Raw genomic sequence first — 24,687 nt, forward strand, 5'->3', positions numbered from 1 at the left:
CGCGTCTCTGCGCTGGAGAAACTTGAAGATGGAATAGGTATGAGAGATTTTGGGGAATTATTTCTAATTTACTTAAGTATAATAATGATGCCATGATTATGTGAGAGAATGTTCTTATTCTTGGGAGATGCATGGTGAAATACTTAGAGCAAGAGAGTCATGATGTTTGCAACTTTTTTTTTTTTTTAAGATTTATTTATTCATGGGAGACACAGAGACACAGAGAGAGAGGCAGAGACATAGGCAGAGGGAGAGGCAAGCTCCATGCAGGGAGCCCGATGTGGGCCTTGATCCCGGGACTCCAGGATCACGCCCTGGGCCAAAGGCAGATGCTCAACCGCTGAGCCACCCACGTGTCCCATGTTTGCAACTTTCAAATAGTTCAGAAAAAGTAATGAAGAAAACCAGGATGTCACTCTAAAATGTGCCTCTTTGACATAAGAATTATTTTGAGTTGAAGCCAATTATGAAGCAGCATATACAGAAAAAGTTCTCTTTACCCTTCCCCTTTCTGCCTAAAGCCAGAATATCAATTTTCCTTTACTGGGGGGACTCTAGACCCTTACCCACCCAGTAATGGCACCAGAGGAATCTGCAAACAAACTTTAACTCCATTAGCCTCCCGGTCCCCCCATATATTTATCTTCCCAGGGTTTCCTGTTCTTGGAGCCTAAAACTTTTTTCCTTTGTCCTGTTATTTCTCTACAACTTTATCATTCTTTGTTGAAGATGCTATATAAGCCCAAGTTCTGGCCACCTCTTTAAGTTACTAATCCTTAAAATTTTCCCATGTATACAGGAGATACACGTTAATGCACTACTGTTTGCTTTTCTCATTACTCTTTTTTTTTAAAGTAGGTTCCATGCCCAATATGGGGCTTGAATTCAGGATCCTGAGATTGACAATTGAGAATACATGCTGTATGTGTTGACCGAGCCAGCCAGCCACCCCCACCCCTCACCCTTTGCTTTTTTAATCCATCTATTGTTATAGAACCCCAACTGAGAACCTAGAAGGGTAGAAGGAAATAATATTTTTCTTCCCCTATAATAACATACAAATAAGCTAAGGGTGAGATGGCACAATGTTAAGAGATGTTGAATTAGGTTGGTGGGTATATAGGTGCTATGGTAGTCCTTCAAACTTATTGTCTGTCTGAAATTTTTTTCTTTTTTTGAAAATTTTCATAACAAAAGTGGGGGAAATTATTAAATGGAGCAGATAAGATAGTGAATGAATCTACATTGATAGTTTGTAGCTCCTTCCCCCAAAACCTGAAGATGCCTCCGAAGTGAAAGTCTCAGATTCATTTTAAAATAATCCAATAATCTGGGATGCCTGGGTGGCTCAGTGGTTGAGTGTCTGCTTTTGGCTAAGGGCATGATCCCCGGGGTGTTGGGATCGAGACCCACATCGGGCTCCTTGCTTGGAGCCTGCTTTTCCCTCTGCCTGTGTCTCTGCCTCTCTCTGGGTCTCTAATGAATAAATAAATAAAGTCTTAAAAAAAAAAAAAAATACCCTCAGGATCCCTGGATGGCTCAGCGGTTTGGCGCCTGCCTTCGGCCCAGGGCGTGATCCTGGAGACCTGGTCGGGCTCCCTAATGGAGCCTGCCTCTCCCTCTGCCTGTGTCTCTGCATCTCTCTCTCTCTCTCTGTGTGTGTCTCATGAATAAATAAAATCTTAAAAAAAAAAATACCCCCAAATTGTACCAATGTACATGCATCCGCAGTGAAGGTTCTTTAAGGGGAAACTCAGTGGGAGCTATCCATTTATTTTTATTTATTTTTATTCCCCCCCCGGAGCTATCCATTTAGAGTAAAAATCCCATTTGTTGTCTTGGGCTACAGGAACATTTTTTCTTTTTTTAAGTTTATTTAAGTAATCTCTGCACCCTAGGTGAGGCTGGAACTGATGACTCGAAGATCAAGAGTCACGTACTCCTCCAACCCAGCCAGCCAGGCATCCCTTTTCTTACTCTTATAATGCACTTTCATCATTTTTTAATGTTCTTTTCAGTGCATTATTGTAATTCCAGTATCGTTAAGCGTTATATTAGTTTCAGGTGTACAGTATAGGGATTCAACACCTCCATAATCACCTGGCCCTCATCACAGCTCCTTAACCCCCATCACCTAGTTCACCCATCTCTCCCCCTTCCCCCCAGGAAAAATTTATTTTATTTTATTTTTTATTTTTTTGGAAAGTTTGTTTTTAATGAAAAGATTTCCATCAGAACTTTTTCTGAAACAAAAGCATAGGGTGAAGTTGTTTGGTCGTGGTTTTTCATTATATTCCAAAAGGAGAATGTGGTTGGAGGGCGAGCCGGCTCTTCCCACCCCCTACCCCTCTCCCCATTTTCTTTTTCGGCTGGGAGAGGAGGAGCCCCTGGGCCCGCAGGGACTACCCAGGGAGAGGGGGAAGAAGCCCCCAGGGGCCGGGGTGGGTGCCCGCCGTCTAGGTGGGGTCCTAGCGGAGGAGGGGCGGCTGCGGGGCGCGGGGAGCCGCAGGTGCGGCGGCTCAGGTCCGCAGTTTTCAGCGGCTCCGGGCGATGCCAACCTGGCGGAAGGTTGAGGGGTGCGCGGGTGGGCGGCGGGCAGGAGGGGAGGCGGCCGTGGTCCGGGGGCTGCGCACCTGCCCTCCGCTGACCTTTGGTGGGGGCAGGCGGAGGGCTACCCTGGGATCTCTGGCCTTTCCAGAAAGGGCTCTGGGGCTCCCCGCCTCCGTAGGGTGGCCGCCCCGGCCGCGGGCTCCGTGCCCCGGGGACCGTCCTGGGCGGCGCCTCCCCTCGGCCCGCAGGCCTCACCACACCCTTCCCGGGATTGCCCTCTGCTCCCGGTTTTCCGCCAAGTGCTCCCGCCGCCCCTCCCGCGGCCGCTGCTCCCCTGCCCTCCCCTCGCCGGCAGTACTCGCTGCCTTTCCTGCTGGCTCTCCCCAAGGTCGCAAAACTTCTCGCCCCCAGAACCTCCAGGCGTTAGCCCGAGCAGGGGCTCGGTGGTTCTCACTTCAGCTGCATCAGAATCCCCAGGGTTGTGACCCCGGGGTCCCGCCTCGGGCTCCCTGCAGGGAGCCTGCTTCTCCCTCTGCCTGGGTCTCTGCCTCTCTCTGTGTCTCTCATGAATAAATAAAATCTTAAAAAACAAAAACAACCCTCGATTGTCGACCCAGACACTTGGGTCCCACCTCCTCCCCCAGTTTCTGACTTGGTAGATCTGGGATGGGGGCCGATCATTTGCGTTTCTAACACGTAACCAGGTGTATTTTCTAGAATTTCATAACAAAGTACCACAGACTGTGGGGCTTAAACCACAGAAATTTGTGGTCTCACAGTTCTAGAAGCCTCAACTAGTCACACCTGGAATGACCCTATTTCCCAATAAAAGTTATATCCTGAGGGGGATCCCTGGGTGGCTCAGCGGTTTTGCACCTGCCTTTGGCCCAGGGCTCTATCCTGGAGTCCCGGGATCGAGTCCCGCGTCAGGCTCCCGGGGTGAAGCCTGCTTCTCCCTCTGCCTCTCTCTCTGTCATAAAAAAAAAAAAAAAAAAAAAAAAAGTTATATCCTGAGAGACTTCGAGTTAAGACTTCAAAAGATGAATTTGGGGAGGCACAATGTAAAGATTTTATTTATTCGAGAGAGGAGGAGAGAGCGAGCGGGAGCAGGGGCAGAGGGAGAAGCGGACTCTCCACTGAGCAGAGAGCCTGGAGGAGGCGATTCAACTCATAACACCAGTAACAGCAGCTGATGCTGAAGCTGCTTCAGGAATAAAGAGCTTCCGTTGCACCCCTTTCCCCTCAAGGTAAGTGCAAGCTCTTTGCTTGGCCTTGAAGGCCCATCAAAGTCTGGTCCTTGCTACCGAGCCTCTTGCCTTTCTCTTACCCTGTTCGTCCTGCTTATGGGGCTGCCCTGAAGGTCCTCATCACCCGCCTCTGGTGAATCCTTTCATGCTCGGCCCGTGTGTCACTGAACATTGTGCTCACCACGCGTACCTAAGGCCCAGCACAGGGTTTGACACAGTGTTCAATACATTTTTGTTGAATGAATGTATGAAGACAATGATATTCAAGAATTTTTAAAATTTTTTATTTTCAAAAATTAAAAAAAAATTCGATTTTAATTCAAGAGAAACTTCACCTTGGAGTGCCAATTGTAAAACAAAATGAAAACAAAAAACCAAAACGAGACTTTCTGGTTGGACCAGGCATCCGATTTCCTGCCAATCTGGCTTCTGCTCTGCCCCCTGGCGGTGGCTCTCGGCCTTAGCGGGGAAAGGAGCTTGGAGGAATTTCCGGCAACCTGGGGCGGGTGACAGCTTCATCTACATACCCACAATGCATTGCACCCGGGTTATTACTTATTTTAAAACGGCTAGATTTTTCTTTTTCTTTCAACTTTTTTTCCCCTCCCAGAAAGGAGACTGCCGTCACAGGATTGACTGAGAGAAAGGCAGAAGTTCCTGGCTCTTTTGGATAAATGACTACCATTGCTGAATTAGGAGTGACAGTTATCCGAGAGCTGTATGAGCAGTACCGCAGGCATACTCTGGTTTCTCTTCAGATCGTATAAATCTTTCGCCTTTTACTAAAGATTTCCGTGGAGAGGAACAATTCTGAGTGTTTACCCAATTTTTTGAGGCCTTGCGCTTGCAGGGCTTATTATTATGTATAAAAAACAGACCTTATTTGTGTTCTTTGTTCCTTTTTTGCAAGGACTGGCAAAAAGGCTTGACTTTTAAGAAATTTTTAAGCTGGTGTTATTTTGGTAAGTTTTCTTGTGATATTTTAAAGCTAAAATATTATATGCCTTTGTTAAAATTTCAATTCCGAGCTTTGAGGTTCCTATCATAAGTCTCTGCAGTTAATAGGAGGTCTTGTTTTTGGGTCCTCTCCTGCTCACACATTCTCTAAACGAAAATCTTCCAAAAAAGACATGAAAACAAGGTACGGTTTGGGGACAACTGTGGAAATCTTGCTCTATTTTAGATGTTAGTAGTTGGATAGATTTTATTGCTGCTGCAACAAGAAACTACAAACTTTGTGACTTTATGCATATTGGTTCTCTTACAGTTCTGGAGGTCAGCAGTCTCCAGTTAAGGGCAGGGCTGCCTTCCTTCTAGAGGCTTTAGGAGAGGATGTTTCCTTCTTTCAGCTTCTAGAAGCTGCCTGTCTGTGACCCCTTCACCACCTCACTCCAGCCCTCTTGCTTCTGTCTTGTCATCTTTTAGTTCTAACTCTGGATCCTCCTGTCTCTCTCTATAAGGACTCTTGTGATTACCTCTGGCCCACCTGGCTAATCCAGAATAATCTCCCCATCTCGACACCCTTAATCACACCCACAAAATTCTTTACACCACGTAAAGTAACAGATTCACAGGTTCCAGGCATAGGATGTGGACATATTTGTGCACCATTACTCAGATCACCAAAATAATATTGTAATTATGTAGAATGTCCTTATTCTTAGTAGAAGCATAATGTGAAGTATTTAGTGAAGTGTCATGATACCTGAAACTTTTATTTCTTTAAAAAAGTATTTATTTATTTATGATAGCCATAGAGAGAGAGGCAGAGACCCAGGCAGAGGGAGAAGCAGGCTCCATGCAGGGAGCCCGACGTGGGACTTGATCCTGGGACCCCAGGACGGTGCCCTGGGCCAAAGGCAGGTGCCAAACCGCTGAGCCACCCAGGGATCCCCCTGATTACTTTTTAAAGTAATCTCTACCCTGAATGTGGAGTTTAAACTCAGGATCATGAGATCAAGAGTTGCACGATCTATCGACGGAGCCAGCCAGGTGCCCCAATAATTTAAACTTTCAAATGGAGAGAAAGCAAATGTGTCCAAGAATGATAGGTATATAGGTATTGGTTGTATTTTCCTTTCAACTTTGTTATAGCTCTGAACTTGTAAAGAGTGGGGAAAATATGTATTAATAAATTTCATGTAGGATGTTTTAGATATTTATATATTATATTTAAGATTCAATTTTAAGAGTTCCATTGTTGTGATGTCTGGTGTCTCCGTGTGTATCCTGGGATTGAGTCCCGCATCTGGCTCCCTGTGAGGAGCCTGCTTCTCCCTCTCCCTGTCTCTGCCTCCGTGTGTCTCTCAGGAATAAATAAAATCTTTTAAAAAGGTTCCATGGTTCCAATTTTAGTATATGTGCTGCCGAAGGGAGCACAAAAGTTCCATTGTTTTTATTAAATTATGGTCACCTTAGACCAGTGGCTTCCAGATTTTTGGATTTTCTGATTATTAAAGTTTCCAAAAAAATTTCTGGGGTACTTTTTTTTTTTTTTTACCATCATTATACAAAACAAAGAGCATCTGAATAAAAACGGGTACTTCTTTAAAACAGAAAACCCATTTAGCTTTATGGAAAGCATAACTACATTTTGTTAACCTTTCTCTCAAAGCCGGGTCGGTTTGAGGGAAACGCTGGCCCGCTTTAGATTAACAATATCAGGGCCGGTGATGCCCTCCTGTGGCCACTTGGGGAATTACGGCTTTCTGATTTCATTTCTCTGATTTGATGGACAATTTCCTCACAAGACCTCAGTCGTTAACATGGGCATGGCAGGCATTATTCTCAGTGTTTGGGATGTTTTGTAAGGAACAAAAATACCCCTGCCCTCGTTGAGCTTATGTATACATACAGGTGGAGAGACAGGCTATACACAAATAAAGTAATGTGTTTGGGGGGAAAATAGCAGCCTAAGGGGCTTGGGGGCCAGAGTATAGGGAGTGGTAATGTGGGTTAGCCCTCATCGAGAACGTATCTTATGTATAGAGTTGCAAGGAGGTGAGGGGGTTCACCATGTAGCTACACTGCTGAGGTGAAAGGTTCTAAGAACCATGTAGTTATGCTCTCCAGTGAAGGGGAAAGAAGTAGGAGACAGTTCAGAGGTCACAGGAGACTAGATTGCCTACAGTCCTCCCTGCAGGCCACAGGAAGGACTTTAGCTTTACTGTTCCTGAAATGGAGAGCCATGTATGATTTTTTAAGTTTTTTTTTTTTTTTTTTTAAATTCATGAAAGACACAGACCCAGGCAGAGGGAGAAGCAGGCTCCCTGCAGGGAGCCTGATGTGGGACTTGATCCCGGGACCACAGGATCACAACTTGAGCCAAAGGCAGATGCTCAACTGCTGATCTACCCAGGCATCCCTGTTGTTTTATTATTTATTTATTTAATTTTTTTTTTAATAAATCTTTTTTTTAAAATTTTTATTTATTTATGATAGTCACAGAGAGAGAGAGAGAGGCAGAGACATAGGCAGAGGGAGAAGCAGGCTCCATGCACCGGGAGCCCGATGTGGGATTCAATCCCGGGTCTCCAGGATCGGGCCCTGGGCCAAAGGCAGGCGCCAGACCACTGCGCCACCCAGGGATCCCTAATTTTTTTTTTTTTAATTTATTTATTTATTCAGAGAACGCGCGAGAGAGGCAGAGAAGCAGGCCCGATGCGGGATTCAATCCAGGGGTTCCAGGATCACACCCCAGGCTGCAGGGGGCACCAAACCACTGCACCACTGGGGCTGTCCTTATTATTTTTTTTTAAAGATTTTATTTATTTATTCATGAGAGACACAGAGAGAGAGAGGCAGAGACACAGGCAGAGGGAGAAGCAGGCTCCACGCAGGGAGCCTGATGTGGGACTCGATCCCGGGACTCCAGGATCATGCCCTGAACCGAAGGCAGACGCTTTAACCGCTGAGCCACCCAGGTGTCCCGTCCCTGTTGTGTTTTAAAAAAGATTAATGTATTTGACAGTGACAGAGCACATGTGCACAAGCAGGGGAGCAAGAGAGGGAGAGGGAAAAGCAGTCTCTCCACCGAGCAGGAGCTAGATGCCGGGCTCAATCCCAGGGACCCAGGGATCATGACCTGAGTGGAAGGCTGACTTAGACTAGAATCTAAGTTTAAAAGACTACCCTGCTGCTATATTGAAAAGGGAATGGGGTAGAAAGGACACCTGGGTGGCTAGTGGTTGAGTGTCTGCCTTTGCCTCAGGTCATGATCCTGGGGTCCTGAGGGTCCTGGATTGAGTCCTGTATAAGGCTCCCTGCGAGGAGCCTGCTTCTCTATGTCTCTGCCTCTCTCGAATAAATAAAATCGTTAAAAAAAAAAAAAAAAAAAGAAAAAGAAAGACCTCTAGAGTAGTCTAAATAGTGGTGGGAAAATGAAGCAGGAAAAACGATGGTGGCTCAGGCTAGGGTATCAGCAACAGAGTAGTGAGATTATGGCTGGATTCTGGATGTACTCGGAAGGTAGAGTCAACAGACAAATGGGTACAGACGTTGAAGAGAGACATTAAGGACTCGTTCTGAGTCGCAGAGAGGATGGGTCGCCATCAGCTGCGTTGGGGAAGGCGGGAGGGGATCAGTTCAGTTTTGGCCGCAGAGAAGTGGAAATATTTAACTGGAAGTAGAAACGTGGGAGTCACTGGCATATAGATGGCATTTAAAGCTGAGACTGGATGAGATCACCAGGGTGAAAAAGGAGATAAAGAGCATCAAGGTCACTTCAATTTGAAAGCAGCTGGGTTGAGAGAATGAATCAGCAATAGGGAGTGAGAGGAAGAAGCAACCAGAGGGAGGGGAAAGAGCGGGTGGCCGTGGTCTCCCGGGAGAGCCAGGGGCCGGTGGGGAGTAGGGGGAGGCTCGCCCCAGGCCGGGCCTTAAACTTTCCGGGCTGTCGATGTTGCTTCCCTCTGCACCCGCTTTCCCCTTGCTGAGCAGAGGCGCCCCAGCCCTCCAACAAAGCTCTCATTTCCCCCCTGCCCCCACAGAGAGGACAGACAGACAGCAAGACTATTTATTGAGTCCTCGCCAGCCGGCAGCTCCCCCTCGCCCCCGCAGCCTCCCGCCTGGGGCCGGTGGAGTCGCGGTGAGCGTGACCCCAGGGCCCGCCTGCCGGGCTCCCTGAGCCGCAGCCCCGGCCCTTCCGGAAGGCCTGCCAGGCTCCGTCACTCCTTTCCTTCCGTATCTTCCTTCTGGAAGTAGGTGATGTAAGCCGGCTTCTCCGGCTCGTGAGCGCCGCGGTAAAAGCTCGCGTTGCAGGGGGAGACGCCGCTGAAGCACAACGCTGGGGGCGGGGCGCGGGGCTGAGCCTGGGGGCCGCAGCTCCTGGCGCCGGGTCCCCTCGCTCCCCACTCACCTTTGGAGACGTTGACTTTGTTGGCCGCTAAGATGTCCGCCTGAATGCTGTCTATTTTCATGTACAAGTCCTCGGCATTGCTCTGAGGACGGGAGCCAGGGGCCCGAGGCTGTGGGGGGTCCTGGGCTGCGGGGGGCGCGGGGGCGGGGCGACGAGGGGCGTGTCCGGGATGCGGGGGCGGGGCTGGGAGGAGGGGGCGGGGCTGGGAGGAGGGGGCGGGGCTGGGAGGAGGGGGCGGGGCTGGGAGGAGGGGCGGGGCGAGGGGGTTGGCTGGGGAGGGGCCCCCTCCGGGGCTGGAGGCGCCGAGGCGGCGGCGGCAGGGGTCCCGCGGGGTTCCCGCTCTGGGAGCGGAGCACTCACGAGGAAGAGCTGATAGAGCCCCTCTCCCATGGACCTGCGCACGTGCTCCTCCACCACCGGGAACATCTGCACCAAGTACTGCGGCGGCGGGCGGGAGGGTGACGGCTGTGCCCCCGCCCAGGGCCCGCCCGCCGCCCGCCGCCCGCCGCCCACCTCGAGCGTGAGGCTGGCCTGCCGCTGGCTGTTGCTGTGGTCCGTGTTGCCCATGGCGGCCATCAGGCTGTGCACCACGCGCAGGTGCAGCAGCTCCTCCGCGACGCTCGTGTTGCTGCGCGCCAGGACCCTGCGCGGGGAACCCGGCGGCGGCGACCCCTCGGCACCCCGCGGCGCTCCTGGCTCGCCGCCTCCCCCCACTCCCGCTGCCCGCTTACCCGATGGCCTTGGCCGCCGCGGCCTGCTGCAGGAACACCGGCAGGTGGGCGGTGAACTGGGGAACCGAGGAGTCTGGTGGAGGCCCGGGGGCGGGAGGTGTGAGGCACGAGGCCGGGCTCCCTAAGCCCAACACGCACCCCCCTCCACCCCCCTCCGCGACCTCAGGCCGAGCCGCTCCCTACCGTTGAGGATCTTGGGCTGCAGTTTGCTGGTCTCCTTGACGGACGGTATCAGCAGCGCCACGAGGCCCTTGAGCAGTGCCTGGCACACGTCGTAGTTGACCAGGTCCTTGATCAGCTCGATGGCTGCAGAAAAGCAGAGGCCTGGGGAGGCCTGACACTCCAACACGCCCTCCAACACTCCCCACCAAGCAAGCCAAGACGCCCTTGAACCGAGTCTCTTCCTTTTACCTGCATCCCCTTCATGCACCTGTCCTAGCACCTTTTACTGGCCAGAACCGTGTGTGTGTGGAGGGCTGAGCAGGCAGCATCTCAGTTCTGCCGTCCTCTGTCTGGGGCTAAAGAGGAGGAGGGGGCCGAACCTCATCCCCCACAATCAGCCCTCGAAGAACTAGGCGCAGAGGCAGGAGAAAGCGCTGGGTGGTGAGCCTACCCATCAAGGAGGCTTAGAGGCTGGCAGGGCCGGAGGCCCCTTGGTGGTGGCTCCGGGCAATCCCGGTGTCCCGGAGGTGGGAGCAGCTAGGTCTTTAAAGGGAGAAAGGATGGGCAAAGACCCTGGGTGAGAGGGAGACAAAACTAGTGGGTGGAGGACGTGTGGCAGGGAGTGAGAAGGGTGGAAACACTAGAGGCTGCGGTTTGGAGAAAACTTCACCTGGGCTCTCCACACAGCAGCCCATCGAAGGAAGAGCTGAAAAGAGGTTTGAAAAGAGGTTTGCTTTGCAATAACCCTGTGACCGTTGGCCCATGTTAGGTTTGAGGGAACGAGGCACAGAGGTAAAGCAGTTTGGCTATGGTCCCATGGCCAGGATAGGGGTGGAAGCAAAAGGCAAGACTTGGTTAGGGAGGGGAAGGGAACTAGAATTTATTGGGGTTTTCCTACAGATACTTTCCAGGCATTCACTCATTCCAGCATTCACACAGCCTTGGAGCAAATCTGCACCCAACACCTATTGTGCCAGGTGCACAGTGTGGTGCTATACATAGGGGTCAGGCTGCAGGGGTGCCTGGGAAGGTGGGGGAAATGGAATATTTTTGCAGAGAGAAAGGAATCACACACAGAGAGGCCGAGCTGGAAGGGGACAGGGTGAGTTGGTAAATGCTATTGGAAGACAGGATGTGCTGTTCCCCTGCACAGGAGACAGGTCCCCCCCCCCCCCCACCTCCGCTGACCCCCAGGGGAGCCAAGACTTCAGGAAGGCTGGGGTCTCTGACTAGGTCATTTGCATACCAGAACTCACATAGACACCTGGGAACTATTACCAGTATTATCTCTTCAAATAATGAAAAATTAACCATTTATTTCCTTGTTGGGGAATTTTTACCCAGTAAGGCTATGCTTGAGATAATTCTCTGCAATGGAAGAAAAGCTTTGGCGGGCAGGTGCAAAGGCACGGCAAGCGTAGGGGGATCAGCCCGTATCTGGAGTGGTGGGCATAGGGCTCCCCTGCATATTTTGTTTCTTTCCACTTTAATTTGGGCCTTTGGTGTAGCTGCCAAAGGCTTTTGTGGGATGAAGCACGAGTGAATTGGTAGTGAAATTTTTGGAGGCCTTGCTTAGGCGAGGCTAAGTGTTGAGTGTCTAAAAGACAGATGCTTGGCTTGTGAAAGTGTTATTAGGTTCCTGATTTAATGCTTAGCGAATAACTAAGTTTTTTTTTTTTTTTTTTTTTTTTTTTTTTTTTTTTTTTTTTTAAGATTTTACTTATTTATCCATGAGACATGCAGAGAGAGAGAGAGGCAGAGGGAGAAGCAGGCTCCAGGCAGAAAGCCCTATGTGGGACTCAATCCCGCTGGGTTTTGTTGTTATTTTGGGGTGTGTCTTTTGCAAGCTCAAGGATGAATTAAGAGAGAACGTAAGTTTGGGTAGCCATATGGATTAGGGGCCCAGGCTTTTTAGAGCCTCCAAAGCCTTCCAGAGTTGGGCAACACCTTTAAAAAATATTTTTAAAGTCACTAATTATTGTTCTATCATGGAAATTTTTTTTTTTTAAGGACTCATTTATTTAGAGTACACGTGTTGGGGGCGAGGGGTAAAGAGAGAGCATCTTTCAAGCAGTCACCCCACTGGGCGAGGAGCCTGTGAGATCATGACCTGAGATGAAACCAGAGCTCCACCCTAGCCAGCTGAGCTACCCAGGTGCTTTTTCTTTTCTTTTTTTTTCTTTTCTTTTCTCTTCTCTTTTTTCTTTTCTCTTCTTTTCTTTTCTTTTCTTTTCTTTTCTTTTCTTTTCTTTTCTTTTCTTTTCTTTCTTTTCCTTTCTTTTTTTTTTCCTTTTCTTCTTTCCCAGGCACTCTTTAAACAATGTTTTGGGGTCCCTCACACTCAAAGCAGTGGGTGGGGCAGGTTGTGAACCTTGCACCACTGTCCGTCAACCCTAGCATCTCATCCAGAGGGCACATTTGCATAACCAGGGTGCCAGCCTCGATACTACATGTAGGTTTAAAACTGCTCATTTCCCTGTTTACTTGGACCAACCTACATCTTTTCCCAAAATTCCTTTCACAAGTTTTTCTAGCAGAGTGGCGGTAGCACAGGAATAGACATCAGTTTTGGGGAACTGCAGTCAATTGTGGAAAGAGTGGCAAACATAGCTGAGTATACTCTGGTTTCTCTTCAGATTGCATGTCTTGCCTTTTACTAAAGATTTCCATGGAGAGGAATATTTGTGAGTTTGTCTTATTTTTGAGCTCAAAGGAAAAGTTTCCAGTGTTTCATCTATTAGGTATAGGTATGGCATTTGCTATAGTTTTCTGTAGATATCTCTTATTGGACAGACATTATATTTTTTTCAGACTTTTTTCCTATTATGATGATATATGTGCATTCCAAGATGACCTATTATCCTTAGCATATGCTGTTAGATTCAATTTGCTAATATTTTGGGTAGGGTTTATGCAGATTGGTGTATAATTTCTCTTTTTCATGCTATCATTGATGGATTTTTTTTTATAAATTTTTAAAATTTATTTATGATAGTCACACACACAGAGAGAGAGAGAGAGAGAGAGGCAGAGACACAGGCAGAGGGAGAAGTAGGCTCCATGCACCGGGAGCCCGATGTGGGACTCGATCCCGGGTCTTCAGGATCACACCCTGGGCCAAAGGCAGGCGCCAAGCCGCTGCGCTACCCAGGGATCCCTCATTGATGGATTTTTATATTAAGATTAGGCTAACCTTAAAAAAAGATTAGGCTAACCTTAGAAAATGAATTGGGGTTTGTATTCTCTTTTTCTAATCTTGGGAAGAGTTTGGGTAAAACTAGAATTTTATCTTGAATGTTTGATAGATTCTCTGAAACTGATTTTATGGAAAAAATTACTGATACATTTTCTTTATTGGTTAGAGGACTATTTGTGTTTTCTCTTTCGTCACAAGTCCATTTAGTAGGTTATAATTTATAGCAGTTTTCATCTACATTCTCAAGCATATTTTAAAAAGTTCATTATATCATCTTTTTTTTTTTTTTTTAGATTTTATCTGTTTATTCAAGAGAGACACAGAGAGAGCAAGAGGCAGGCTCCATGCAGGGAGCCCAATGTAGGACTTGATCCCGGGACTCCAGAATCATGCCCTGGGCCAAAGGCAGGTGCCAAACCACTGAGCCACCCAGGGATCCCCATTATATTATCTTTTTATCATTTTAATGACTGTAGCATCTTTAGTGATGTCTCCTTTTATATTCTTCATATTGATTATGTGACTTTTCTCTTTTTGCCTCAAATCCATTTGCCCCCAAGTCCCATTGAGGTAACACACACAGATGCCTGCTTGTGCAATGGTGTGCACTACAAAAGGAAACCCTGATCTCAGAGAACCTGAATGTTATAGTCAGTAAGCATGCCTGCCTTTTGCTCTAAAGGGGGAAATATCTTTATTTTCCAAAGCTGTTTGCTCACCAACATCCTAAAAAAAACAGTCTGGGACAAAGAGCAGTTGGTATTTCACTTGAAAGACATGCAGAAATGTGACAGACCTGTAGAGAATTGTCTCCTAGGATCATTTTTCTTTCGGTAGTAGTAATCCTTCAGTAAACATCCTTGCCTTTTTCCTGAACTTAGGGACAAAACACTCAGTGTTTCACTATTAAGTATAATGTTAGCTGTAGATTTTTTGGTAGATGCTTTTTTATCAAGTCGGGGAAGTCCTTCTCTAGTTCTATTTTCCTTAGGGTTTTTATCATCAATGGGTGCTGACTTTGTCAAATGCATTTTATGCACTGATTGACATAATAATATGAGTTTTTCTCTTTAGTCTGTTAATTTGGTAGATTAAATTGATTGATTTTTTTGGCTATTGAACCAGCCTTGCATTGTTGGAATGAACCCCAGTTGGTCATGATATATAATTCTTTTTATATATTGCTGAATCCTAATTGCTAATCTTTTGTTAAGGATTTTTGCCTCTGTATTGATGATGGATAGTGATCTGTACTTTTCTTGTACTGTCACTGTCTGGTTTTGATATTAGGGTAATACTAGCCTCATAAAATTAGTTTGGAATTATTCCTTTCCCTTTCTAGAAATATAGAATTGTGTTCTGTAAATGTCAATTACACCCTGCTGGTTGATAGTGTTGTTGAGTTCTGTATACTTGGTGATTTTTCTTTTCTTTTTCTTTTTTAAAAATTTATTTTAAGTAGCCTCCTTGCCCAATGTGGGGCTTGAACGCACAAACTGAGATCAAGAGTTGCATGCTCTACTGACTGAGCCAGCCAGGCACCTCTACTTGCTGATTTTACTAGTTGTTCTATACATTGTTGAGGGAGGGGTATAGATGTCTCTGTAATTGTAGATCTTTCTTTTTAATTCTCCCATTTTTGTTTCACATATTTTTAAAGTGTCTTGTCAGCACATATGCATTTAGGATCACTTTGTCTTCTTGGTGGACCTATCTTTTCATCATTATATGATGTCCCTCTCCATCTCTGGTAATTTTCTTTGCTCTGAAGTCTACTTTGTCTGATATTTCTTTCTAAGATTTTATTTATTTATTTGAGAGAGAGAGAAGGAGCACAGCGGTGAGGGAGGGGTAGAGGGAAAGTCAGAAGAACAAGCAGACTCCCTGCTGAGCATAGAGCCTGACATGGGACTCCATCCCAGGACCCTGGGATCATGACCTGAGCTGAAGGCAGATGCTTAATTGACTGAGCCACCCAGACGTCCTTAGCTATTGTATTTTTAAGTTTGAGAAATTCCATCTGGTTGCTTCTTAAATCTATTATGTCACTTTTTATAACTTTTTGTTTCCTAAAGTTATTTACCAGATTTTTTAAAACTTAGTTTTTGAGGGACACCTGGGTGGCCCAGCAGTCAAACACCTGCCTTTGGCCCAGGGCGTGATCCTAGAGACCTGGGATCAAGTCCCACATCGGGCTCCCTGTGTGGAGCCTGCTTCTCTCTCTGCTTCTCTCTCTCTGTGTGTCTCTCATGAATAAATAATCTTAAAAAAAAAAAAAACCTTAGTTTTTGATAGGTGGAAGTCTTTCTGAGTTAGTCATCTTCTAGTCTACTGGTGTGCATGATTGTCTTATTCTTTGTGTGCATGATTGTCTTATTCTTTGTGTTGCCCTTATATTTGGAAAATTATTTGTAGGAAAAAACTGCAGGATGAAGATACTTTCTTCCAGAGAGCATTTTCCTTTCTTTCTGTCAGCCACCTGGGCATTAACAATTCTGAACCACTTTTGTCTAAGTTCAAGACTTGAAGTTTCCTGGACCACACAGGTGTTTGTATAATCCATGCAAGGTTATTTGAGGGCTGGCTTACTTCTGGCTCATCCTTATCAGGAGGATGTTGTCTTCTGGGGTCCCAGCTTAATGTATTTATGCTTGAGGTATCACACCTCCCACCTGAGACAGGCCAATTTTTCTTTTACAATTTTTTTTCCTTTTAGATATTTATGATATGGGAAATATTTTTTTTGCCCCTGGTTCCTAACACACATCTTCTAAAAACCCATAGAATCTCCAGAATGTGAAGAGATGTGTAGAATGTCTTTTATATGTTAAATGAAATAACTGGTGACTGGAAGCCTCTAGATGGCATTAGGATGGGGGCTAATCAGTAGAAAAACCAAGGAGTGATTACAGGATTGGAACGTTCAGCTCAATCCCCTGACCTCTGGGGAGGGGAGAGGGCCTGGATAGTGATTTAATCATGAAGAGCCAATGATTTGCTCATCAATCATTAATAACCGTGCTTACACAATGAAACTTCCTTAAAAACCTTGAAGTGATAGTTTCACAGAACTTCTGGATTGGTGAACACATTGAGGTGTGGGAGGGTGGTGTGCCTGGAGCAGTCCCCAACTCATACCTTGCCCTATACATCTCTTCCATTTTCTTGTTCCTGAGCTGTAGCCTTTATATTACACTGCTAATAGTAAGCAAAATGCTTTCCTGAATTTTATGAGCTGTTCTAGTAAATGATTGAAACTGAAAGGGAGGAAGGAAGGGTTACAAGAACACCCCTGGCTTTGAAGCCAAGTGGGACAGAAGTATCAATAACATGGGGACCCAATACTTATGACTGGCATTTGAAGTGAGTGCAGTCTTGTGGTGCTGAGCCCTTAATCCTGTGGAGTCTGAAGCTGATTCTGGGTAGTTAGTGTCACAATTGAATTGAATTGTAGGATAACCCACTTGATGTCTGCGGAGACCTGGACAACTGCTTGGTGTGGAAACCTATTTGGTATTAGAAGTGCTGTGAGTAAAAAAAAAAAAAAAAAAAAAAAAGAAGTGCTGTGAGTAAAAACAACTCAACATCAAGCCCTCCAGAAGGAGGACTGATCCAAATTTCCTAGTCTACTATTATCAGAAAAAAGAGTTTTCCACCTGACTATTGTTACTTATTCTTTTAGACTCACCTCCGAAATTAGCTTTCAAGGGGCACCTGGCTGGCACAGTCAGTTAAGTGTCCAAAGCTTGGTTTCAGCTCAGGTGGTGTCAGGGTCGTGAGATTGAACCTTGAGTCAGACTCTGCACTCAACGTGAGTCTGCTTAAGATTCTCTCTCTCTCCTCCTATCCTTCCCCACCACGTGCACATGTTCTCTTTCTCAAATAAATAAATAAATTTTTAAAAAAAGATTTAATTTATTTATTTATGAGAGACACACAGAGACAAGGGCAGAGACACAGGCAAAGGAAGAAGCAGGCTCCCACACATAGCCCAATGTGGGACTCGACCCTGGGACTCTGGGATCACACCCTGAGCCGAAGGCAGATGCTCAACCACTGAGCCACCCAGGTGTCCCTCAAATAAATAAATAAATCGTAAAGAAAAAAAAAAAAAAAGAAATTAGCTTTCAAGTAGTGTTGTCTGGCCTGTTCTCCCTCTGCCTCCACTCTGGACCACTCAGGAGTAGATGTCCTGTGTCTCTAGCTCTATGACACCATTTTCTCACCATGGAGTACCAGCGTCATCCAGTAACAGTCTCTCCACTACTGTGAACTCCAGTGAACATATATGAGACATCTCTGCCTACCCAGAGCCTCAAACCAGTCCAGTCCATAAATGCTGAATAGAATTGACTAGACTAGCATGTTCCTGCACATTAGAGACCACTCAGGTAATGGCAACCTAGAACTCTCCTCAGAAACTGCCAGCCTGGTGCGAGATGACGTCAGGAGAGGCTCTGTGCTGCCCACCGCAGCCCTTGTCCACACTGAACCATGGAACCATTCCTGGCTCTGCCCCTTCACAGGCTGGAGAGCCAGCCAGCACTGCCACAGTGCCATCCTTCCATCCCCCATGGCTGACTCTGAGAGAGTTCTTTGAAGCCAGGACCTTATACTTCCCAGTCAGCCCAGAACTGAGCCACATACCATGACTACTCGCTCCATATAAGGCAGGTGTATGGAGAGGTGAAGGGACTGCAGCCCCTCCTGTATGGTGGGGGATGAGGGGCAGCCAGCAAAATGGCCAGTGACAGGGACCGCACGGATCTGCAGAGCACACAGGAGTGTGTACGGGAGGCTGCCTGCAGCTCTTGGAAGCTTTACTTGCTTAACTACAAACAAACATGTGTTGCTTGCCCATGAGCATGTGCTGGTGATTTATAATCTTGTCAGAATACTGTCACCAACAGTCACCAACAGCACAGTGGCCTGTCTACCAGAGGCAGAGGCTGGGGAGGAGGCCAGTACCCCATCCTGTGTCTCATATGCCCTACACTCTACTCTCCTGCCTGGTGCTGAGCACCAGAAGGAGGAGTGCCGACTTCTCCACCCCAGGGCTCAGAGTGTTCTTTGGCTGGTGAGCTGGTATAAGGAAAGGTACCAGTAAGGCCTCCCTGCAAATGCCCTTGTCTCAAGCCCTGGGGAGCCTCCCATCCACCCACACCACAGAGCCATGGGGTGCGCAGAGATCCAGGCCTGAAGCCCCACACAAAGCCAGTCTTGTCTCGGCATGTTTTTCCCAATCACAGAATCAAAGTTTTACTCTCTGGCAGGAGAACTCTTAAGGACATCCCTGTACCCCTTCTAGTGCTTAGTATTTTGGGGACAGGCCTTGGATGGCAGCCCTTCCCTCTGGGTGGTCGGCACCCCCCTCCCACCCACCTCTGTGGGGCCCTGTCAGCTGCAGCACGCTCTGCCCTAGTAGTTGGGCTCTTGGCACACGTCAGTGCGAGGACACTGGGGAAAAACGCTTGCGTCTAAGAGAGACTGCAGAGAGAAATGACTCAGAGAATATTCAGGGTGGAAAGAATGAATGAAAATATTTTTATGAAATTTCCCCTACCACAAATGGTATTCTCAGCCTGTGGAGGACCAAGTACTCCAGGAGATAAATATCTACTTTTGCCTACTCACTTCACCCTAAATGCTCAAGCCATCACTGCTAGTGTATCTGCAATACTTGGAACACCTCGGAAAAATGAAGATTTAGTCACTGAATCATTTTTGATTGAGTTTTAAAATTCACAGCTGTCAATGTTTACACCCAAAGTGAAAGTGCTAGACTCTGTCCAAATGTCTCCACAAGAACCGCAGTTACAACTCTTCATACACTGTGCTCGTTCCTAAGCATAGCAGAATCATTCAGAAAGCAGAGAGCAACAGGGGATTACTGTCTTTGGCAGCTTTGACTGAAACCTGAGTTGCTGACAACACCCACCTTTCCTAAATTGGATCAGCCCCTGATTTATTCATTGGTTCATTCATTTACCTAACAAAATACTGAGCATCTTCCGTTGCCGGACCCCTGTGCTAGGGCTATGAGGAGGGCTAAGATACAATCCCTGCCCTCAGGGATGACACAGTTTAATAGGGGATGCCAGTAAGGAAACTGGTATGTAGGCCATAGCATTGTAAGAACCACGGGAACACAAAGGAAGTCAGGTTGGTGTGAAGTATGTTGAGGAACTGGGGATAGGGAATCCGGAGAAGGCTCTCTTGGAGAAGGGGACATGTAAGCTAAAAATCCATGGAGGACAAGGGGGGGACTGGAATGAAGAATGTGGCAAGTGCATGTCACCACTGTGGCCAGCCAAGCAGAGAGGTGTGGCTGGGACATGGGGTGTTGGGTCACAGAGTGAGAGCTAAGCTTGAGGAGACAGACTGGTTTCTGAGGACTTGGCAGGTGTTTCTTCTTGTCTTTCATTTCAAAGATTTTTTTTTAAGATTTTATTTATTCACAAGAGACACACAGAGAGAGGCAGAGACACAGGCAGAAGGAGAAGCAGGTCCCATGCCCAATGTGGGACTCGATCCCAGGTCTCCAGGATCAGGCCCTGGGCTGAAGGCGGTGCTAAACCACTGAGCCACTCGGGCTGCCCTCATTTAATTTATTTAGAGAGAGAAAGAGCGCGCAAGAGCACACCTGAGAGCAGGGGGAGGGGCAGAGGGAGAGGAAGAGAATCCCAAGCAGACTCTGCACTGAGCACAGAGCCTCATGCAGGGCTCTATCCCATGACCCCAAGATCTTGACCTGAGCTGAAATCAAGAGTCCGACACTCAACTGGCTGAGCCACCGAGTTGTCCCTCTTGTCTTTCATTTCAGAGGAAACTAACTCAAAAACGTTGAGTAGCTTGCCCAAGGTCAAACATGAAAAAGTAGCAGAATAGCTCTGTCGGATTCCAAAACTCACATTCTTCACCACTAAGCTCTGCTGCCTCCATTTGGGTGGAGGGGTGGGAGGACAGTAGCCACTGTGCTGGAGAGATGGAGATCGGTTTAGAGGTGAGAAATACAGAGACATGAGTTATAACAGTGGAAACAGAATGAAGAAGAGGGAGATTTGAACGATATGAAGGCGTTAAGAGTTGACTGGTTGTGTTAGACGTTGGTTGCAGGTGGGAAGCAGGAAGAGAGGGCCATGACCTCCATTTCCAGCATTGGGAGCTTTTCACTGAGACTGGGACCTTATAGCCGGAATCTGAGGAGTCCAGTTCTGAACAGGGTCAGAGAGAGGTCACTCAACTGCTCTGTTCGTTTGCCACAACATGGGAATAATAATCGTGTCTACCCTGTCAGCTTGTTGTGAGGCTTCATGTGCAGAGAGCCACAGCAGTACTGACAGGGAGAAGGCACCTCATAAAGGCCAGCCCTTGGTGTTTCTATCCTTATAGACGGTAATTGAAACCGTGGGAGTAGATGAGGTACCCTGGGTACCCCTACCGAGAGCAGGGGACCCGGGATGGAATCCTGAGAGAAAAAGAAGGCTGCACCTAAGGGATTGGTGGAGGGACCAGGAGGTACAAAGGACTGCGCCTCGTTTTCCAGAGAGACAAGAGGAAACTAGGAGAGCTCAGGCTCAGGGGGGGAAGTGCTCAGCGTGTTCAGGGAGGGGACTGTGAGAGGGGAGTGTGATCTAGGGGGGTCTGAGCTGCCAGGAGGTCGCGGCCCAGGAGGCTGAGAAGCAGCTCCACAGGGCTCAGGCCCTCATGGACAAGCAACTGGGCGGCAGGGCTGACCGGACAGCAGCAGGCAACACAGACGCAAAAGCCACCCTGCAGACTTCAGTGCAAGAGACCCAGTGCAGCCTGTCAGCTGCGGAAGAAAGTTCTGTGATCGCCTGTCTGATAGTTGAAGAAACCCTGAAAGAATGCCTTGCTCTGAGAATCACAATGAGGAGACAGGCTTGCAGCAGCTGGCTCAGCATGGTTTGGGGCAGACACCTTAGAAATGGCATTGCACCCGGGGGCTATGGCGATGGCATGCAACTATAGCTCTTTCTTTCCTTCTTTTTTTTTTTTTTTTTAAGATTTATTTATTTATTCATGAGAGACATAGAGAGGCAGAGGGAGAAGCAGGCAGGCTTTCTGCAGGAGCCTGATTCAGGACTCGATCTCGGAACTCCAAGATCAGGCCCTGAGCCAAAGGCAGACGGCTCAACCGCTGAGCCACCCAGGCGTCCCATCTTTTTATTTATTTATTTTTAAAGATTTTATTTATTTATTTATGAGAGACACACAGAGAGGCAGAGACACAGGCAGAGGGAGAAGCAGGCTCCATGCAGGGAGCCGGACAGGGAACTCGATCCAGGGTCTGCAGGATCACACCCTGGGCTGAAGGCAGGCTGAGCCACCCAGGGTTCCCCTTCCTTCTTTTTAAAGGTTGATTTAGGGATCCCTGGGTGGCGGGGCGGTTTGGTGCCTGCCTTTGGCCCAGGGTACGATCTTGGAGACCTGTGATCGAGTCCCAGGTCGGGCACCCGTTACATGGAGCCTGCTTCTCCCTCTGCCTGTGTCTCTGCCTCTCTCTCTCTCTGTGTGACTATCATAAATAAATAAAAAATTAAAGGTTGATTTATTTATTTGAGAGAGCGATCGCGTCGGGAGTGGGGGTTAAAGGAGAGAGAATCTTACCTGGACTCACTCTGAGATCAGGGCCCTAAGATCACGACCTGAGCCAAAACCAAGAGCCGGCTGCTAAACCGCCTGCACCAATCAGGCGCCCCAGCACGTAGCTCTCTCTAAGGGGCTCAGCACTGAGGAAGTTTTTTCTTTTGTTTTGTTTTTTAATAATTCTTTGCTCCTGAGCCTCGGGAAGGAAGCCCGAGTTCTGGGCCTTCACCTCCACGCGAGACTGCCACCTCCTGGCCACACGGGAGAAACACGCTTCAGTGAGGTCCGGACACGGGTTTGCTGCTTCCTTTTGCAGCCGGTAAGAGAGGGAGAACATTGGGCAAGTGGCTGCTGGGTGGTAGAGACCGGGTCAGGCATCTATCTCCCTGACCAGCTGCAGCCTACCTCTGATTCCTGGTCATCTCACCACCTCTTTCACTACATCCTGTTCAAAGCTCCTTGTTCGGGGGCAGCCCGGGTGGCTAAGCGGTTTAAGCACCTGCCTTTGGCCCAGGGTGTGGTCCTGGGGTCCCAGGATCCAGTCCCATGTCAGGCTCTCTGCGTGGAGCCTGCTTCTCCCTCTGCCTGTGTCTCTGCTTCTCTCTCTCTCTCTCTCTCATGAATAAATAAATAAAATCTTAAAACAAAACAAAACAAACCAAAGCTCCTTATTGGGAAAAATAAAAAAGAGCATATTTTACACACTATTTCTTGTAAAAAAAAGTCAATCAATAAAGTAACCCATGTTATATATACTGGTGGTATATATACTGCTGAATTCAGAATGACTGTCGTGTGTCTTCCACGGGTATCTGCTCCTCAGGGCAAGGCTCACCAAGTCCAGCCAGCCTGTGCACGGGTGCTGTGTATTGGCTCTAACACCCGAGTGGAGTGCCCAGCATTGGTGGCCCCCGGGGCACAAGGGGGAGGTGGTGCAGACACAGGTGTGGAGGGCCAGGCAAACCGGGCCATTAGAAAGGAGTGTTCCCCAAGGACTTTCTATTTAAAAATAAACAACTATGGGAGATTTTATTTTTTATTTTTTAAAAGATTTTATTTATTTATTCATGAGAGACAGAGAGAGAGAGGCAGAGACACAGGCAGAGGGAGAAGCAGGCTCCACACAGGAAGCCTGACACGGGACTCGATCCCGGGTCTCCAGGATCACACCCTGGGCTGAAGGCAGCGTTAAACCGCTGAGCCACCCGGGCTGCTCCAACTATAGGAGATTTTATAATAAAACTTATGAACAGTGAATTAAGTGTGGCAGTCAAAGCATAAGATTTTGGGGAGATAACATATCTTTTAAGAATATTCAGTAGAGGGATCCCTGGGTGGCGCAGCGGTTTGGCGCCTGTCTTTGGCCCAGGGCGCGATCCTGGAGACCCGGGATCGAATCCCACATCAGGCTCCCGGTGCATGGAGCCTGCTTCTCCCTCTGCCTGTGTCTCTGCCTCTCTCTCTCCCTCTCTCTCTGTGACTATCATAAATAAATAAAATTTTAAAAAAAAGTTAAAAAAAAAAGAATATTCAGTAGATCTTTATGGCAAACTATCCTTTAGTGTCAGAGCCTTGTGGCTGTTGTTCAATGAAGTCACACAGGACAGGTGGCCTCTTACACAGCTCGTAAGGCTGAAACTCCTCCTGCTGATGTGGATTAGCTCAGAAGACGAAAGTAAAGGCACAAGGTTCTATGGGGCAGAAGGTGTAGTTTTAAAAATAAGATCTTGGGAACCCTGGGTGGCGCAGCGGTTTAGCGCCTGTCTTTGGCCCAGGGCGCGATCCTGGAGACCCGGGATCGAATCCCACGTCGGGCTCCCGTGCATGGAGCCTGCTTCTCCCTCTGCCTGTGTCTCTGCCTCTCTCTCTCTCTCTCTGTGTGACTATCATAAATAAATAAAAATAAAAAAATAAAAATAAAAATAAGATCTTACTGGGGCACCTGGGTGGCATCTGCCTTTGGCTCAGGTCATGATCCCAGGGTCTTGGGATCAAGTTCTGCTTCTGGGCTCCCTGCTCAGCGGAGAGCCTGCTTCTCCCTCTACCCCTCCCCCCAACTTGTGCTCTCTCTGTCTCACACTTGCTCGCTCTCAAATAAATATATTTTTAAAAATGAGATATTATAGGGATCCCTGGGTGGCGCAGCGGTTTGGCGCCTGCCTTTGGCCCAGGGCACGGTCCTGGAGACCCGGGATCGAGTCCCACATCGGGCTCCCGGCGCATGGAGCCTGCTTCTCCCTCTGCCTATGTCTCTGCCTCTCACTCTCTCTCTCTGTGTGTGACCATCATAAATAAATAAAAATTTTAAAAAATGAGATATTTTAGTATTCGCATGACCCTCAGAAGGGCATGAAGCTAAGAAAACATAATTATGTTTTATGGTACTAATAATATTGTCTCTCCTCAGATTTTTGACTGTTTCTCAAAAGTGGAAAAAAATTTAGAAGTCTTGTTTTCATAATACTGGAGAGACAGGAGAGTGTGGTAGTGATAATTCAGGTGCAGGGGTCAGACTGCCTGGGTGTGAATCACAACTTTCCCACTTATTGTCCCCCAAGGGATAACCTGTTTCTTATACCTATGTGTTCATTTTTCAGCAATTCTTATAAGATGATACACTGGGGTGTTTTTTGTTTTTGTTTTTGTTTGTGTTTGTGTTTTTGAGATGGTACAGTGGTTTTAAAATATGTCCACAGGGATTCCTGGGTGGCTCAGTGATTGAGCATCTGCCTTTAATCCAGGGTGTGATCCTGGGGTCTGGGATCAAGTCTCACATTGGGCTCCCTGCATGGGGCCTGCTTCTCCCTCTGCCTGTGTCTCTGCCTCTCTCTCACT

The 24,687-nt window shown here is 47.6% G+C and overlaps 1 protein-coding gene and 2 non-coding genes across 10 annotated transcripts in view; 2 read left to right on the forward strand and 1 right to left on the reverse strand.

Moving 5' to 3' along the window:
* Nucleotides 1-4,535: 4,535 nt before the first annotated feature.
* Nucleotides 4,536-4,651, forward strand: LOC112915080 (U5 spliceosomal RNA). Its single transcript, XR_003233980.2, has one exon. It is a non-coding gene; the product is annotated as a U5 spliceosomal RNA (small nuclear RNA).
* A 4,146-nt stretch (nucleotides 4,652-8,797) lies between these two features.
* Nucleotides 8,798-24,687, reverse strand: part of ARMH1 (armadillo like helical domain containing 1) — a 49,270-nt gene continuing 33,380 nt past the window's right edge. For all 8 annotated transcript variants that reach the window (XM_072724199.1, XM_072724195.1, XM_072724198.1 and 5 more), the window contains exons 7-12: nucleotides 10,068-10,190; nucleotides 9,885-9,957; nucleotides 9,667-9,796; nucleotides 9,514-9,591; nucleotides 9,154-9,235; nucleotides 8,798-9,081 (exon numbers count right to left, since the gene is read on the reverse strand). In XM_072724199.1, coding sequence (XP_072580300.1) covers nucleotides 8,963-9,081; nucleotides 9,154-9,235; nucleotides 9,514-9,591; nucleotides 9,667-9,796; nucleotides 9,885-9,957; nucleotides 10,068-10,190 — 605 coding nt within the window. In that variant the 3' untranslated portion in view covers nucleotides 8,798-8,962. The remainder of the gene's footprint in view (nucleotides 9,082-9,153; nucleotides 9,236-9,513; nucleotides 9,592-9,666; nucleotides 9,797-9,884; nucleotides 9,958-10,067; nucleotides 10,191-24,687) is intronic.
* On the forward strand, nucleotides 12,663-12,775 carry LOC112915082 (U5 spliceosomal RNA). The gene has a single exon (XR_003233982.1). It is a non-coding gene; the product is annotated as a U5 spliceosomal RNA (small nuclear RNA).

The sequence above is a fragment of the Vulpes vulpes genome, chromosome 10, assembly GCF_048418805.1.
Source record: "Vulpes vulpes isolate BD-2025 chromosome 10, VulVul3, whole genome shotgun sequence".
Taxonomy (NCBI): domain Eukaryota; kingdom Metazoa; phylum Chordata; class Mammalia; order Carnivora; family Canidae; genus Vulpes; species Vulpes vulpes.